Source organism: Somniosus microcephalus, chromosome 19 (assembly GCF_052327205.1).
Source record: "Somniosus microcephalus isolate GS21.2 chromosome 19, FLI_Smic_1.0, whole genome shotgun sequence".
Classification (NCBI taxonomy): domain Eukaryota; kingdom Metazoa; phylum Chordata; class Chondrichthyes; order Squaliformes; family Somniosidae; genus Somniosus; species Somniosus microcephalus.
The window spans coordinates 26,469,215-26,484,418 of record NC_141005.1 but is presented as its reverse complement, the minus strand read 5'-3'; the positions used below and the strand labels follow the sequence as shown (position 1 = coordinate 26,484,418).

Genomic DNA, 15,204 nt, shown 5'->3' with positions numbered 1-15,204 from the left:
GAGCGCGGGAGACACCATTGAGCCACGGAGAAGCAGGGAGAGCGCGGGAAGCACCATTGAGCCGCGGAGAAGAAGGAAGAGCGCGGGAGATGCCATTTTGAGAAGCCGCAGCGGAGAAGAAGGGCGAGCGCGGGAAGGAAGGAAAGCGCGGGAGACGCCATTTTGTGCCAGCGGAGAAGAAGGGGAAGCGCGGGAGGCGCCATTGGTGATAGTTAACGCACAACCAAGGATGCCGAAGAGTGGCAGTATCTCTACGTTCGACAATGAAGTCGAAGATTGGGCGACATATGTGGAACGTATTGAGGTGTACTGCAGGGCGAATGAAGTGCCAGATGCTAATAAAGCACTGGTTCTGTTAAATTCCATGGGTGCAAAAACTTATGGGTTACTGCAAAATCTAATAACCCCAGAGAAGCCGGTAAACAAGAATTTTGAAAGCATAGTAGAAATCCTACAGGACCACTTAAACCCCACACCGCTGCTGATAGCAGAACGATTTAAGTTCCATAAAAGGAACCAACACAAAGACGAAAGCAATGCTGAGTACCTAACGGAACTGCGCAAGCTATCGAAATACTGCCAGTTTGGAGCGGGACTAGCAGACACATTAAGGGACAAGTTTGTGTGTGGGCTACAAAGTGAAGGAACCCAGAAACGGCTTCTATCAGAAAAGGACCTTACGCTGGACAAAGCTTTCAGTATGGCAGTATCACACGAAGCAGCCGCAAGGAGTGCTGCAGAGATACAACGGAGACCGCAAGAATATGGCACCAACTAAATGACCTATGGAACAGGGAAGTGCTATCGCTGCGGCAGAACAACACATGACCAGAAAGATTGTTGGTTCAAGGAACAAGTGTGCAGACAGTGTGGGAAAGCAGGACACATAGCAAGAGTCTGCAGGTCTGCGAAGAAAACCAACAGTAAGAAATCTCCACAGGAGAAGTACAAAAAGGTACACCAGGTGATGGACAGTGGTTCAGATGCACAGAAAAGTGACACAGACTCCAGAAGCAAGAAGCTGGGCTGTCTGAAACTACATAATGTAACCAAAATGGAGGATCACCAGACTATCTGGGTTACACTCAAGATAGACGGAGTCCAAGTGGAAATGGAATTGGACACAGGGTCAGCTCTAACAGTAATAAATCAAAGAGACTACAAGCGGCTATTTTCACACATACCCTTGAAAGCTACAGAGATTGTCTTGAAGACGTATACGGGGCAAAAAGTCTACCCCAAAGGAAAAATAAGGGTGAAAGTGACATATAAAGGCCAGGAAATACCTAAAATGGATATATATGTATCGCCAAATGGAGGACCACCACTGCTAGGACGTGAATGGATCCGGAAGATACAATTAGATTGGCATTCCATACAGGCACTGAAGGTTGAGGCCAAAAAGGATGACGACGTCACACCTGGACGACTGTCAAAAATGCTAACTGATGCAAAAGAAGTGTTCCAGGAGGGACTAGGAACACTAAAAGGAATAACAGCAACAATTGAAATAGAGGAAAATGCAAACCCAAAGTTTCTGAAGGCCAGACCAGTGCCTTATGCGATCAGACCAGCTGTTGAAGCAGAGCTGGAAGGGTTGGAACGTTCAGGAGTACTGTCCAAAGTGGACTGGAGAGAGTGGGCTACACCCATTGTTCCTGTAATGAAGAGGTCGTTGAGTAATACGCCTGGGGAACCAAAGAAGGTCCGCATCTGTGGGGATTTTAAGGTGACAGTGAACCCAGTCCTTCACACGGTGTAATATCCGCTTCCACGAATTGAGGATATTTTTGCCTCGCTATCTGGTGGTAAACGCTTCACCAAAATTGATCTAGCCCAGGCGTACTTGCAAATGGAGGTAGAAGAAGCTTCGAAACATTACCTTACGATCAACACTCATAAAGGTCTCTATCAATACAACCGGCTGGTGTTTGGAGTAGCCTCAGCTCCGGCTATCTGGCAAAGGGCGATGGATCAGGTCCTGCAAGGGATTCCAGGGACCCAGTGTTATTTGGACGACATCTTGGTCATGGGCGAAAATGACGGTGATCACCTCGCTAACTTGGAGAAGGTGCTCACCAGATTAAAGGAGTATGGGCTACGAGCTAATCACCACAAGTGCGAGTTTTTCCAGAAACAGATCTCGTATTGCGGCCACGTCATCGAGGAAGAGGGGTTACATAAGTCCCCTGACAAGATTGAGGCGGTAGTCAAGGCTCCAGCACCGGAAAATGTGTCACAACTGAGGTCGTTCCTCGGGCTGGTAAACTATTACCACAAGTTCTTACCAAATTTGTCTATGGTATTACACCCGCTGAACACCCTACTGCAAACAGGGGTACCATGGAAGTGGGATGACGAACGTAGACGAGCTTTCCAGAAGTGTAAAGAATTGATCACTTCAAAAGAGGTGTTGGCCCATTTCAACCCAGCACTACCAATTCATTTGGCATGTGATGCATCACCCTACAGCATTGGAGCGGTGCTGTCGCACAAATTCCCAGACGGGTTGGAGAGGCCAGTAGCCTTTGCGTCTCGGTCACTAACCTCAGCCGAGCGCAACTACGCCCAGATTGACAGGGAGGCCCTCGGCCTAGTATGGGGAGTAAAAAAATTCAACCACTATCTGCATGGGCAGAAGTTCACCTTACTGACTGACCACCAACCACTTGTCTCCATCTTTGATCCTAAGAAGGGCGTGCCAGTAATGACTGCACAGCGGTTACAAAGATGGTCCGTGTTTCTAGGGGTGAATCAATATGAAATAGAATATAAAGGCACGAAACAGCATGGGAACGCTGATGGGCTATCGCGCCTGCCACTGCCTACTGTGGAGGAAGCACCAGCAGTGGACCCTATCGAGATATTTTATTCGTCGATAATTGAACGATTGCCAGTAACAAACGCGGATATAGAGAAGGAGACCCGCAATGATCCGATGCTGTCACGGGTATATGAATTGACGGTGAGGGGATGGCCAACACATGGTGACTCACTGTTGCCAGCATTCTCATCCAGAAGAGAACAGCTGTCAGTATGCCAGGGGACAGTGATGTGTGGATCCAGAGTGGTGATTCCACCCAAGTTAAGGGAGAGAGTGCTAAATGAGCTACATGAAGGTCATCTGGGGGGAGTGAAAATGAAAAGCCTTGCTAGGGCTTATGTGTGGTGGCCGGGAATCGATCAACAAATCGAAGACCTAACTAAGAGCTGCTTAGGATGCCAGAAGGTCCAAAATGCACCACCACATGCCCTCTACACCCATGGGAGTGGCTCTCCTCTCCATGGCAACGGGTGCACATTGATTTCACTGGTCCATTCATGGACTCAATGTTCTTAATAGCAGTGGATGCTCATTCAAAGTGGCCTGAGGTGATAAAGATGTCTTCAACCACTACAGAGAAAACGATTGCAATCCTACGGACCATATTTGCCAGAAACGGTTTGCCAGAGCAGATCTGCTCTGATAATGGACCACAGTTTGTGTCCGATGAGTTCCAAAAATTCAGGAAAAGGGTATCATCCAGCCACCAATGGATTGGCTGAGAGGTTCGTACAAACCTTTAAGAAGGCGATAAAGGCCATGTGCGACGAGGAAATTCCACTACAGCATAAGATGGACAATTTCTTATTAGCCTACCGAAATGCGACACCTGCAGTTACCAACCAGACCCCGGCCATGATGTTCTTTAACCGAAGGTTGAGATCTCGTCTGGACTTGCTCAGACAAAATGTGCGAAGAAATGTTGAGGACAAACAATTCCAGCACATCAATGAGAAGCCGACAAGGAGCTTCAATGTAGGGCAACCAGTCTTGGCCCGTGACTATCGAACAGAGAAGTGGCAACCCGGAATGATATGTACAAGGCAAGGGCCATTAATGTACACAGTGGATGTCGGGGAGAACATTGTGAGATGCCACGTTGATCAGATCTTAGCGTCACAGGAACGCGTCAACCCCATGTCTCGAGTACCTGGGGATGAACCCGACATAACGGTAGCATCCACGTCAGACCCAGTAGCAGTGGAACCCGATGAACTACCTGATGAAAAGGGGTCAGAATCGCCTCTGCACCAAGAACAAGATCCTCTGGAAAGGCGCTATCCCGAAAGGGTCAGGAAGCCACCCCAAAGACTGAATCTATAAATGGACTTTTGTTATTTAATGTACATGTAAAAATGTAATTGTTATTTGAATATTAAGGGGGTATTATTAATCTAAAAGGGGAGGAATTGTAGTGTATGTGCCTTTAAGTCAGAACTACTTTTTACAGCTCCTGTATACTGTAGTACCGGCAGTGACCACACCGGTATATAAGCTGTGCGCATGCCTCTGTACACCAGTCTAGAGATTACCCTCCTCCAGTAAAGACCTGTTATTTGTTAATGTACAGCATCCGTGTGATTATTTATCCACTGAACTACGGATCTAACAGTGCAAGGCTTAGAGGGGATTTGAGGGAAAATTTCTTCACCCAGAGGGTTGTGAGGGTCTGGAACACACTGCCTGAAAGGGTGGTAGAGGCAGGAACCCTAATCACATTTAAAAAGTACTTGGATGTGCACTTGGGATGCTGTAACCTGCAGGGCTACGGACCAAGAGCTGGGAAGTGGCATTAGGCTGGATAGCTCTTTGTTGGCCGGCGCGGACATGATGGGCCGAAATGGCCTCCGTCCGTGCTGCAACTTTCTATGATTCTATGATTCAAAAATCTTGATTGAACCTCCACAGAACATAAGAAATAGGAGCAGGTGTCGGCCATTCGGCCCTTCAAGCCTCTGCTATTCAATGAGATCATGGCGGATCTTCTACCTCAATGCCCCCTACCCGCACTATCCCCATATCCCTTGGTTCTCTTAGTATCCAAAAATCTACCAATCTATCGATCTCTGTCTCGAATATACTCAATGACTGAGCATCCACAACCCTCTGGGGTAGAGAATTACAAAGATTCACCACCTTCTGAGTGATTAATTTTCTCCTCATCTCAATCCTAAATGGCCGACCCCTTATTCTGAGACTGTGACCCCTGGTTCAAGATTCCCCAGCCAGGGGAAACATCCTCCCTGCATCTACCCTGTGAAGCCGTGTAAGAATTTTGTATGTTTGAATGACAGCACCTCTCATTCTTCTGAACTCTAGGGAACATAAGCCTAGTCTACTCAATCTCTCCTCATAGGACAATCGCCCAATCCCAGGAATTAGTCTGGTGAGCCTTCTTTGCACTAAGCACTAAAGAGCTATGCAGGTAAAGTAACACCAACCACCAGTAGTAGCAGCACACAAAATGGCCCCTCATTGTGGTATCCACCTCAGAGATTCCTTCCTGCAACTCCTACCTTCACTTATATGGTAGCAATAATTATTTGGGGTGGAAATTGCGGGATATGGTTGGAGGGATTGGCCCTATTTACATAAGGTGGATCAGGCTCCCTCTGAAAGGGGACTTTAACTCTTTTGGGAGGATGAAAATTACAGGTGTAGATATTTTGTTGAGACGTTGAAGCAGCAGCCTCTCAGAGCCCTTTCTTTTTCAATTTACCTTCGCAAATCCACCCTAAAAATGGGCAGTAATCTGGAGGGAAATCTGGGCCGAGGTGTGAATGGAATACAAAGAGGAAATATTCAAAAATCCAGAAGAAGGGAATAGGCAAAAATAAGTGACCAGAAAGAACTTATAAGAAAAATTGAATTAAAGTAGACAGAATGTTCTAGAAACTGTGAAAACATGGAACTTTTAATAAGAAAAATAAAGAGAGAGGTAAACAAAGTAAATGGAAAATAATGAAGCTGGGCAGAAACCAGAAAGTTGAATTATTCTATAATTCACTCAAGACTTTAGTAGAAGATGTTGGGAATATACAAAGAATAGTTAAAACAATATCTTACTGTAACTGGAATATCTTATTCTGCTCTTTTGTGGCAGGTTATTTGGTAAATGCAACTTAATCTCCCCTGCCCTGAATAACCAGGCTGTGACAGGCTGAGCCACCAGGGGATTTCTGTTCCATTATTTAAATCAGTTCTGCCTCTCCCCTTTGCACCACAACAATGTTTGAAAGAGCTCCAGATCATTTGGTCTTTTGCCAGACTCTTAATGGATGTGTCTGCTTGGAAATTCCAGTCAGCCTGTGTTGTTCACTCACTGTTAATGATACAAAAAGGGACTTTCCCATTCCATACACAGCAGCTCAGACTTTTATTTCGTTTTGCCTTCCTTTCTGATGAAACGATTCACAACTACAGGGTGGGACATAACTTGAGCAGCACCTCAGTCCAAGGTGTTCCCAGCTCAAAGCTCTGCTTCTAACAACTCTCCCCTGCCCCTCCCGTGATAAGTGCACCACCCGGTTTGTTACAGAGCCATACAGAGCAGTAGGTTTGATACCAGGATCTGTGCTGGGGTAGCTGATCTCAGCTGGGGCATCAGTTGGGGTGCTGCAATTGGCCTCAGTGCCTCTAGGCTTGAGAATAGAAAAGCCGTGGGGACGATTTTAACCCTACTCGCTCAGCAGACACCTGGTGGGTGGGCAGTTAAAATCTCCCTGGCTCTTACCTGTCCGAAAGCCGCCATGAACGCAACATCTGCAATTTTAACCTGCTCTCCTGGGCAGATAACAAGGACACGTACTCAGAGTCAAGGGGGTCCTTCTTTACATATGCATGTGGTGGCCCAATGACATCATTGAGACCCGACTGTAATTTTAACTCGGGCCTGAGCGGGGTATTCACCTGGAGTTAAAATCGGGGCCATTGGCCATTAGCATTCTCGCCTCTGTCACTGGGTCGTGGGTTCAAGCCCCACATTTCCTGTCCATTATCATATTATAGTGAAACTCCTGTTTTTGGTAATAGCTTCCTGAGCTTGGTGAAATTGACAATGTGGGCAGACTTCCAGGATAACTGATATCCACCTACTTTCCAGCTCTTTAACGCCCTAATTGCTTACATTTATTGGGCGCAAAGGAAATGAGAATTGGGCCCATGTGACAGCTTTGCTCAGTTGGTGGTGTGTTTCCCATTAAATTAGATTTGTTCAAATTTCAGATCACTCATGATTAATGTCATGGGAGATCCACTAGTTTAAAAGAGTAAATAAACTGTACAGACGATAGAGTGAATATTTGGACAGGTGTCGTTTTGTCTCTGTGTGTTTGCATTTCTCTTCATTAGATTCCTAGACACTGTTACTAGGCGCCTCAGTGCATCAGTCACTGCTGTTTCCTTAATAAACACTTGATTAGGATAAATCATCTGAAACTGGTTTTAAATATGGATCCCTGATGTAACGTACATGGATTCACAGACACATCACACTTACAGATGTTCAAGAGACAGAAACAACAATACAGCATTTAGATTTGTATCCAAACTAACAGCTTTATTTTCAGGTGACATTGGATATTTTGACACATATATAGTCCAGGCTTGATAAAACACTGTTGTTATAAAACACTAAGTATTGGGACTAAAACATTCAATACTGAATACATACACATCTCCTGTCACAATGTAAGGTTAAAGAAATCACTTGCAGAATATCTAACATCACTGTTAACTGAAGAAGGAAGACAATCTTAGTTAAGCATTTTTGCCATTCATTTTTTTAGTTCTTTGGGGTAAATTTGTGCTCAACAAGGTGAAGTGTCCCCTGCAGCACCAATGTGACATTTCCCCATTTCTCACAACAACCATCTTGTTGCATCCCTCAGCGGCATTGCCAATTAGTACTGAATTAAGGGTCACTTTCGTGCTGTGCGCCCATGCCCAGCAGTTCAATACTGAGACTCACCCAACCTATTTCATATAGGATCCTTACAGCCAGCAGGCTGAGGGACTTTTATTCCATCAAGGTGGGCCTAATTTGAATTCAGGTCCCAAAGAGTCTAATATTTGGCTCCCTCATTAGAAAAAAAAAACTTTTCTGTTCCTTTTTGAAGTTCCCTTGCCCTGCCTTGTACAGCACATCTTTCACTAGCTATGAGTGGAAGTAGTAACCTGCTCGGTAGCCAGACACTAAGATGTCCATGAATCTTCTACCATTATAAAGTAAACTAGATAAGACAAGAGTGACATCCAAAGTATCATTGGCAGATTACTGACCGTGCGATCAAAAATTGCAGCATTAGAAAAAAAAATCAATGGATTTTTATAATAGTTATTTCTGTAACAGTTAACATTCATTCCATATCCGTGCTTTCACAGTTAACCACCCCGTAGACGGAGCAGGAGAAAGATGGTGCCCTGAGCCTTAATGTTGTAGTCAGAGAGCAACCGGCCATCTTCCAGCTGTTTCCCCTCATACATCAGGCGCTGCTGCTCGGGTGGGACATGCTCCTGCCGTTGTACTTGTGCTCTAAAATTCTGAACAGACTCAGAGGGCAGAACGTCGTATGTAGATAGTTTCCCTTTGTCGTTCTTCAGGAATATCTGCATGCGCTCCTCGTTCTTGACGATCAGCATGATAGCGTCGCTGGGAGAGACACTGTAATTGGACAGCCTCCTGTCGTCCCTCAGCTCCACGCTGCTCCCGTTTTGCACCACCAGACGCTGCTGGTAAGTGGGCACCCCGGTCTTTTCATATATTTTCATCTTGAGATTCGACACTTGGATGGAAGGATCGATCTCAAGTTCGATCACCTCACCGGTCATAAACTTCACCTGGAGTCTCATCTCGTCAAATTACTGTTGAGAAATAAACAGGACGTCAGTGACTGGGACGCTGTGTTTTATGCATCAGTCAGAGAATACAATTTAAATGTGCAACACATTGTACCAGACCTACTCTATTGTGCACTCTGAACCTACGGTGCTCCCAAGCCCCAACCCAATCAAACGCCCTATCAATGTTTTATTCCCAATTGGAGCAATACTCCTGAGAAACCCACTGATTGCTGAAATCACTCAGCGGGTCAGTCAGCATCTGTGGAGAGACCAGGGCCTAGAAATTGGGTTTTGGCTTAGCCAGGGCTTTAGCGCCGGAAGTTAGTGCCGGCGCTAAGTCCCCTGCGCGCGCCAAAAATTCAGTGGCGCCGCGCCCAAACGGCTGCCGGCGCTACTGAAGGGTCTTTGCGGCGGTACATCGGCGCTAACTGCCGTTTCGCGCCGCAATTCCGGCGCTGCGGCACCCGATGCGGTGCGGCAGGCTGGGGACGTGCAGGCCTCCTCCTCCCGTTAAGGAGGAGCTGCCTGCACCCGGCCGCGGCCCGCGCAAATCAGCTTAAACATGAGCCCGGCACCTCGGACAAGTGCCGGGCTTGCATCTGTTCCGGGGGGGCGGGGTGGGGGGGAGAAGTCCGGGGAGGGAGCTGCGGGCAGGCGGCCGGCGGGAAAGTGGCCGGCCGCCGCGGGGCCTTTAATGCGCCGGCGCAAACTGGAGTAAGGCACCTCTGCCAGAACGTTGCTTGCGGCTGCCACGGGCGAGGCGGCCGCAACTCAATTTCGGAGTTCGGGCGGGTTACCACGGCAACCGGGATGCTGCGCACACCGATGACGTCATCGGTGCCGGCGCAGCGCTACCGGTGCAACGCCGATTTAGGGCCCCAGGGAATTTTTAAACTGGCCATAACTCTGGCGCTAGTCCCTCTAGCGCCTCAAAAGCGGCGCTAAGGCTAGTGAATTTCTAGGCCCAGATGAGTTAATGTTTCAGGTGTGTCAGAACTGGAAGCAGCCACAGTCATCCCACTCCTCACAAAGCCATCCTTCCCAACCTTCCCACATTCCCAAATCTGCACCATTTAGATAGATCTCTATTTAGCTGTTTGAATGAGGCAGAGTCTGAGGTTGGAAACATTTGTGGAACTGCTGCTCTGACCTGATGTTAAAATATTGAGGTCGTCAGGGATCTGCTGGGTCCTGAGCTGCAATACTGGGCTTACGCCACAAGAGTGACTCAAGTGAGCTGTGTAACATTAGAAAATGTGAATGACGGGTTAATAGGGAGTGCAGAACACATTAAATAAACCAACAGCAGTGCTCTGTAAACCAGGAAAAATAAGCAGTGCTTTTCACTGTGTGGAATTCCTTCAAAAATTCCGGTTGCTTCAGACACTGTTCTGTGAATGAAATTAGATTTGTCAGACTGCCCAAAGCCAAGATCTGCCCTGTACAGAAATGATTCATCTCAGACTCACATCTCTAGTGCAACATGTGCACTATTTAAATTTGCAGTTATATTTTTCTTGTATTCTCATCACATTGAAAGGATATTCATTGATCTTAAATTGCGAGTCTCACTGAGATGGAGAACAACCCATTCAGAACTCCCCACGTAAATTCACCCTCAGACTCCTCTTACAAAAGCCATTCTGTTTAAGAACAACAAATGACCTCGGTAATATTAGTTAATGAACGCTTGAGGCATTATTTTAAACAGCTGATTGCCTCCGTTAAAATAGCAGATACACGGATGTCACATAAACGTCAGGCGTTGGTCTTCCAACAGCAACTAATAGCCTTCAGTTTTTAAATTATTCTTTTTATATATTCTGACACTGTTCAAAGAGTATCAATAATTTCTCTTAAATTGAGACTCAGATTCAAAACAACCCATTTTACAGACCAGAAATAGAATATTGAGATTCCTAAATAAAAGACAGAATAAACTCACAATCCCAGCTGCAAACACACGTCCAGGCGAATCTGAAGGAAAGTTGATCTGCAGAATCTTTCCTGATTCACTTTTCTGAGCAGTTTGTCTTCTCTGTTTTTCTCCACACAGAATCTCTCAGATCTAGATGGAATAAGTGAATAAAATTCTCTGCTTCAACTCCCCGGTGTCTTGCTCCGTCTCTTCTGTGTTTCTCTCTGTTAAACAATCCTCTCTCACTGTGTCTCTGGCTCCCTCCTCCTTTTATTCTCAAACCCACTTTCAGAACGTCACAGCCCTGCTGCCCTCTGATTGCCCAACTCCCTGCTGCTCCGTTATCACAGACCAGTGAGACCTGAGCTGAAGTTTCATTTCCCCAAAAATCTGCTCAGTGTCGGAGAAATGAACTTATGATCAGGTGCACTGACAGAACCTTGCTGCAGGTAACAGGTTCTGGGCTCTGATCGGTTTCACTTTCAGATTCCTTTCCGAAGCCACATTCTAAAACAGCAACAGAGCAACAGCAGCTGATCAGTGCTGGGGGAGGATCTGTTTCCTGTTCGAAGCTGTATTACTGCAGTCAGTTTGAACAGTTATTACTCATATAAATTCCATCTGCTCCTGCTCACCTGTGAGCTGTCATACAGCAGGTGACAACATTACTCTATCTCGCAAAAAACCCACCGAGCTGTGCGTCTCTGCGCTGGTGCTGGGTGCATTGAATGCTGGTGTAAGAAACAGCTATTAGATTCATAAATGAAGTTTGACTCTTAGAACAGAAATTAAAACTGCAGTCAGGAACAGATGGGGGAAGGGTCAGCAAGGTCAATTAACAAACACCAAAATGATAAGACGGTCATCAAAGGCAAGGAAACAGGGAGGATAGCACCTGCTAGATAATAAGGAGCCACGAAGCCATAAAATGCCCTTGAAGAAACTTGACCAAACATTCCTCAGAAAGATAAGAGGAAAGGGCTCGGCAGCCATGTAGAAAGAGACAGTGTAAGATTCGCAATTTTCAGCAAAAATCACGCAAGAAAACTGGATAAAATTAAGACTGTTTATTGACCAAAGTAAGCTTGCACAGAAAAACCTTTGATAAAAGGGCATACAAAATGGCCACCAGGCCCCGTGATCAGGTTATGAACCATTTTATTTCTGTTACTGCAAGCCAGACAGGCTTGTGGATTGAAGACAGTGAGCCCACGAAAGCCAGTCTCTGGGAACCGAAACTCAGAGCAACAGCATACATATTCAATGGATTATAAGTACAGGATGGGGCCCATCAAGATATGGGCGGACAATGTAAAAACACTTATACCCATTTATCGTACAAAGGAAAAACCGTTTAGCAGCCATCAAGGAAAATGTCCGGACCGATCAATATGCGAACCGAGCCACGGTGACAATGCAAAAGACATTGAAAGACATTATCGGCCAGGAAGGCCAGTTTAAGTTATCACCGGCTCCGTTACAAGACAAAGCGCCCCTGCAGAGATTTCTGCCCGCCAAAATTAATACAAAGACAGGACTATGATTTGGCGGGAGATAAGACTGTCCCAAAAGAGTATAACTATGGATTGAAAGTCCATCTAAGTTACTTCGGACTCCGGGTTACTTGAACAACTTCTTCTTCACTGCCACGGCTTCTTGTTGGGCGACTTCAGGCTTCCATTTCTTCAAGAACTTTCTTCTACGAGGAACGAACGAAGGGCGGACGGTGCCCGGATCGGCACCTCTTCCACTTCGGCAGATCGATGAAAACGTTTTCGTTTTTTTTTTAAAGACGGACGGTTTCGGTAAAAGGACAACGTGGTCGGTGTTCAGCCAAACAAGGCTCGGCCACGACGAGAAGACGACGAGGGTGGCCCGGGTACTGGGGTCGGGAGATCATCGACGACCCAGGCCGATGGAGAAGAAACCCTCTGGAGAACCGGCGATCGATGCCACAAGATTCTCCCAAGTGCATAGCCTGCATCTGGGTCTGCTCCATGAACCCAAATTGACTTGGTGGATCTCAACCTTAACGCGCGCTCATCGAGGCTGGGTCTACCCCACCGCCTCGAGGGAGGAGAGAATATCGACTGCGCCAGAAGTTTCCAAATCCACGTGACGACGGAAAGCGGTGCCAAAAAGGCTGCGAACCCCCCTTTCTCGCGATTTCGAGAGTGGTGAGCATGATCCCAAGTTCCCCAGGTCGAAACTTAGTTTAGGTATAGGGGAGGGAGTTAAGGGAAATCGTAATGTGTTTCCCCTTTTTCGATGTGCCGTGTGTTCCCCATTTCCATAGAGTCAAGTTCATAAATTTGTGCATGATTGTAGTAACTTTAATCTGTGCCTATGATATGTATTTTGTAATGCTTCAAACTGTTTAAAAATAAAAGCATCCATTTCGTGCTATTCAACCTGGTCTATTGAGTTCTTTCTCTGCACTACTGTTCTCTGCACCTAAGTCCAAGGTCTAGAACCGTAGGGGGGAGTGGGTCGAACCACTCAAGGGTAATTATTGCACGAAGCCTGGCAGGAGACCAGAAAGAGCAAGAGAAACCCCCTACAGAAATGGCGACCGCGGCAGGACCTTGGCAGCAGGAAAGTAGTGTGTTAGATCAAGATCTGAATAGACGAAATGTGATGGATGAAAGAATAGCAGATTATGTTTTCGGAAAAGTCAACCTCACAAAACAATGGATATCTGATCTACTAAGGGATAGGCACCCGCTAGACGCAGCCATCAAGTGGACAGCGGGTAGAGAGCATAAGAAATCTGTAGAAAAGGCGGTCTGGCTGATGTGCTACAAGAAGCAAGTCCAGCTTTTGGACCAGGTAGTTGCAGCACAGCCAGTCCAGATCAACGGCTTGCTTAAAGGCGTGGAGGAAAAGGTTGCGGGAGGTCAAAAACTGATTGAATCGCTTGACGCGCTGAACCAGGAACGCCGCTCTGTAATTCGCTGCCACGAAACCCGGGTAGAATATTTAAAATGTCAGGTCGTTGAGGCCAAGGCCAGTGAAGGTAGAATGAGAGAGAGGTGTTCCCGTCTAGCCAAACAAGTAGATGCCCAAGAGGAAAAGCTCCTGGGAGCCAGGGCAGCATATAAAATGACCATGGAGGATAGATCTGAGAACACCGACCACAGCACTTGCCGCCGGGAGCTAGAGGACCTGAGAAAGGCCCTAGCGAAGGCAAACGGGTTGGTGTGTCTCATAAATCCACCAGCGAGTCAGCTGTTGCTAGCCAAGGAATCCAAAAGACCGATTCCACAAGAGGCAGTTGGGGTACCAACCCCCGAACCTTCTGCGCCTCCTGCCTATGAGGAGTCTTGGACTCCGGGACAGGAGACGGAGACGGTAGAGGAAGAGAGCCCTGAGGTAGAGCAACCCCAGACAGTAGAGTCGGGGTCGGCGCCAATGTGTCCAACGAGACACCGGAGGATCGGTCCAAATGAAGAAAATGGCGATGACGGACCCCTTGAGAGTCAGATCATAATGCCTCATAGCGCACGACAGCTAAGAGAGATGATAAGTCACATCCCAAAACTCTCCGAGTCAGGAGATCCCTCCGTGCATTTCAGGGACGTGGAGCAGACCGCAGCAGTCAATGACTGCGACGGGGTTGAACAGTCTAAAATGCTGCTGTTCTCCCTGGACAGTTCGCTCCTCCAGTGTCTCCCTGACGAGAGCAAGAGAGGGCACAGGGACTATGAGTTGCTACGGGATGAGATTCTGGAGATCATGGGAGAGGGGGACGGAACTCCGTTCCTCCGTTTAGAAAAGACAGTGCAGCTAGAGGGAGAACCCCCACGGGTTTTCGCCGACAGGTTGTGGCCAGTGTATCGGCGCAGCTGCCCGGGCGGGCCGGCCCGGGCCGGGCTGGATGGCGAACAAAGGGCTCACTGGCTTCGGTGCCTGGTAGCAGGTTGCCTGCCAGTAGTGAAGGAACAGGCCAAAGCATGGTTTGACCCCACTAACGCCCGCTCCACGGAGGAAGTAGTACTAGATCAGCTCACGATCAGTTATAGAAACAACAAGGGCAAGAAAACGCCTGTTGTGAAAGGAAAGGTGCATGAGGTGAGACCCGCAGCCTCTGCTAAAAAGGAATGGCGTCAGGAGGGAAATCGCCATCCCCAAGCAAATAGCAGTTGTTACGGGTGTGGGAAGGAGGGTCATTGGCGCAAGGACTGTAGGAATCCTTGGAAGGATAAGAGGGAGAGAGCGTTCGCCGCAGCCCAAGATCGAGCCCAAGCCCGAGTCGCCAACGGCCCGAGAGTTTCCCCAACACCAGCACAACCACAAGTGCAGGCCGCTGCCCCAACACCAGTCCAGAACCCAACCGTAGCCTTTGCCCCGAATGAAGGGGGTGGTGCGGTTGTGGACCCCGCTGCGATCGAGTCAGTCTTGGAGACTATGCGGTCTCTGATGACCTGGCAGGGGAAGGTAGCGGTTGCTAACAGCCCTATCGCCCCCGAGACCCCAGCCGAAACACCTAAATGACTGACGCCCGCGCAGCCCATCTACTTGTGTCCGCTCCGCTATGACGCTTGGAGAAGACCTGTGGTGGAGATGGAGGTGGAGAAACAAAGGGGTAGTTACCTGTTGGATACGGGAGCTTCGTGTACCT

The 15,204-nt window shown here is 47.6% G+C and overlaps 1 protein-coding gene across 1 annotated transcript; it reads right to left on the bottom strand.

Moving 5' to 3' along the window:
- Positions 1 to 7,355: 7,355 nt before the first annotated feature.
- On the bottom strand, positions 7,356 to 10,923 carry LOC147104255 (polyubiquitin-like). Its single transcript, XM_085961437.1, has 2 exons — positions 10,611 to 10,923; positions 7,356 to 8,686 (listed from the first exon to the last, which is right to left on the bottom strand). The coding sequence occupies exon 2, from the start codon at positions 8,672 to 8,674 to the stop codon at positions 8,207 to 8,209; it is 468 nt and encodes a 155-aa protein (XP_085817563.1). The 5' UTR covers positions 8,675 to 8,686; positions 10,611 to 10,923; the 3' UTR covers positions 7,356 to 8,206.
- Positions 10,924 to 15,204: the final 4,281 nt, after the last annotated feature.

Excerpts from the sequence above, each read along its gene's own strand:
- LOC147104255 (XM_085961437.1), bottom strand. The coding sequence starts at position 8,674 with ATGAGACTCCAGGTGAAGTTTATGACCGGTGAGGTGATCGAACTTGAG.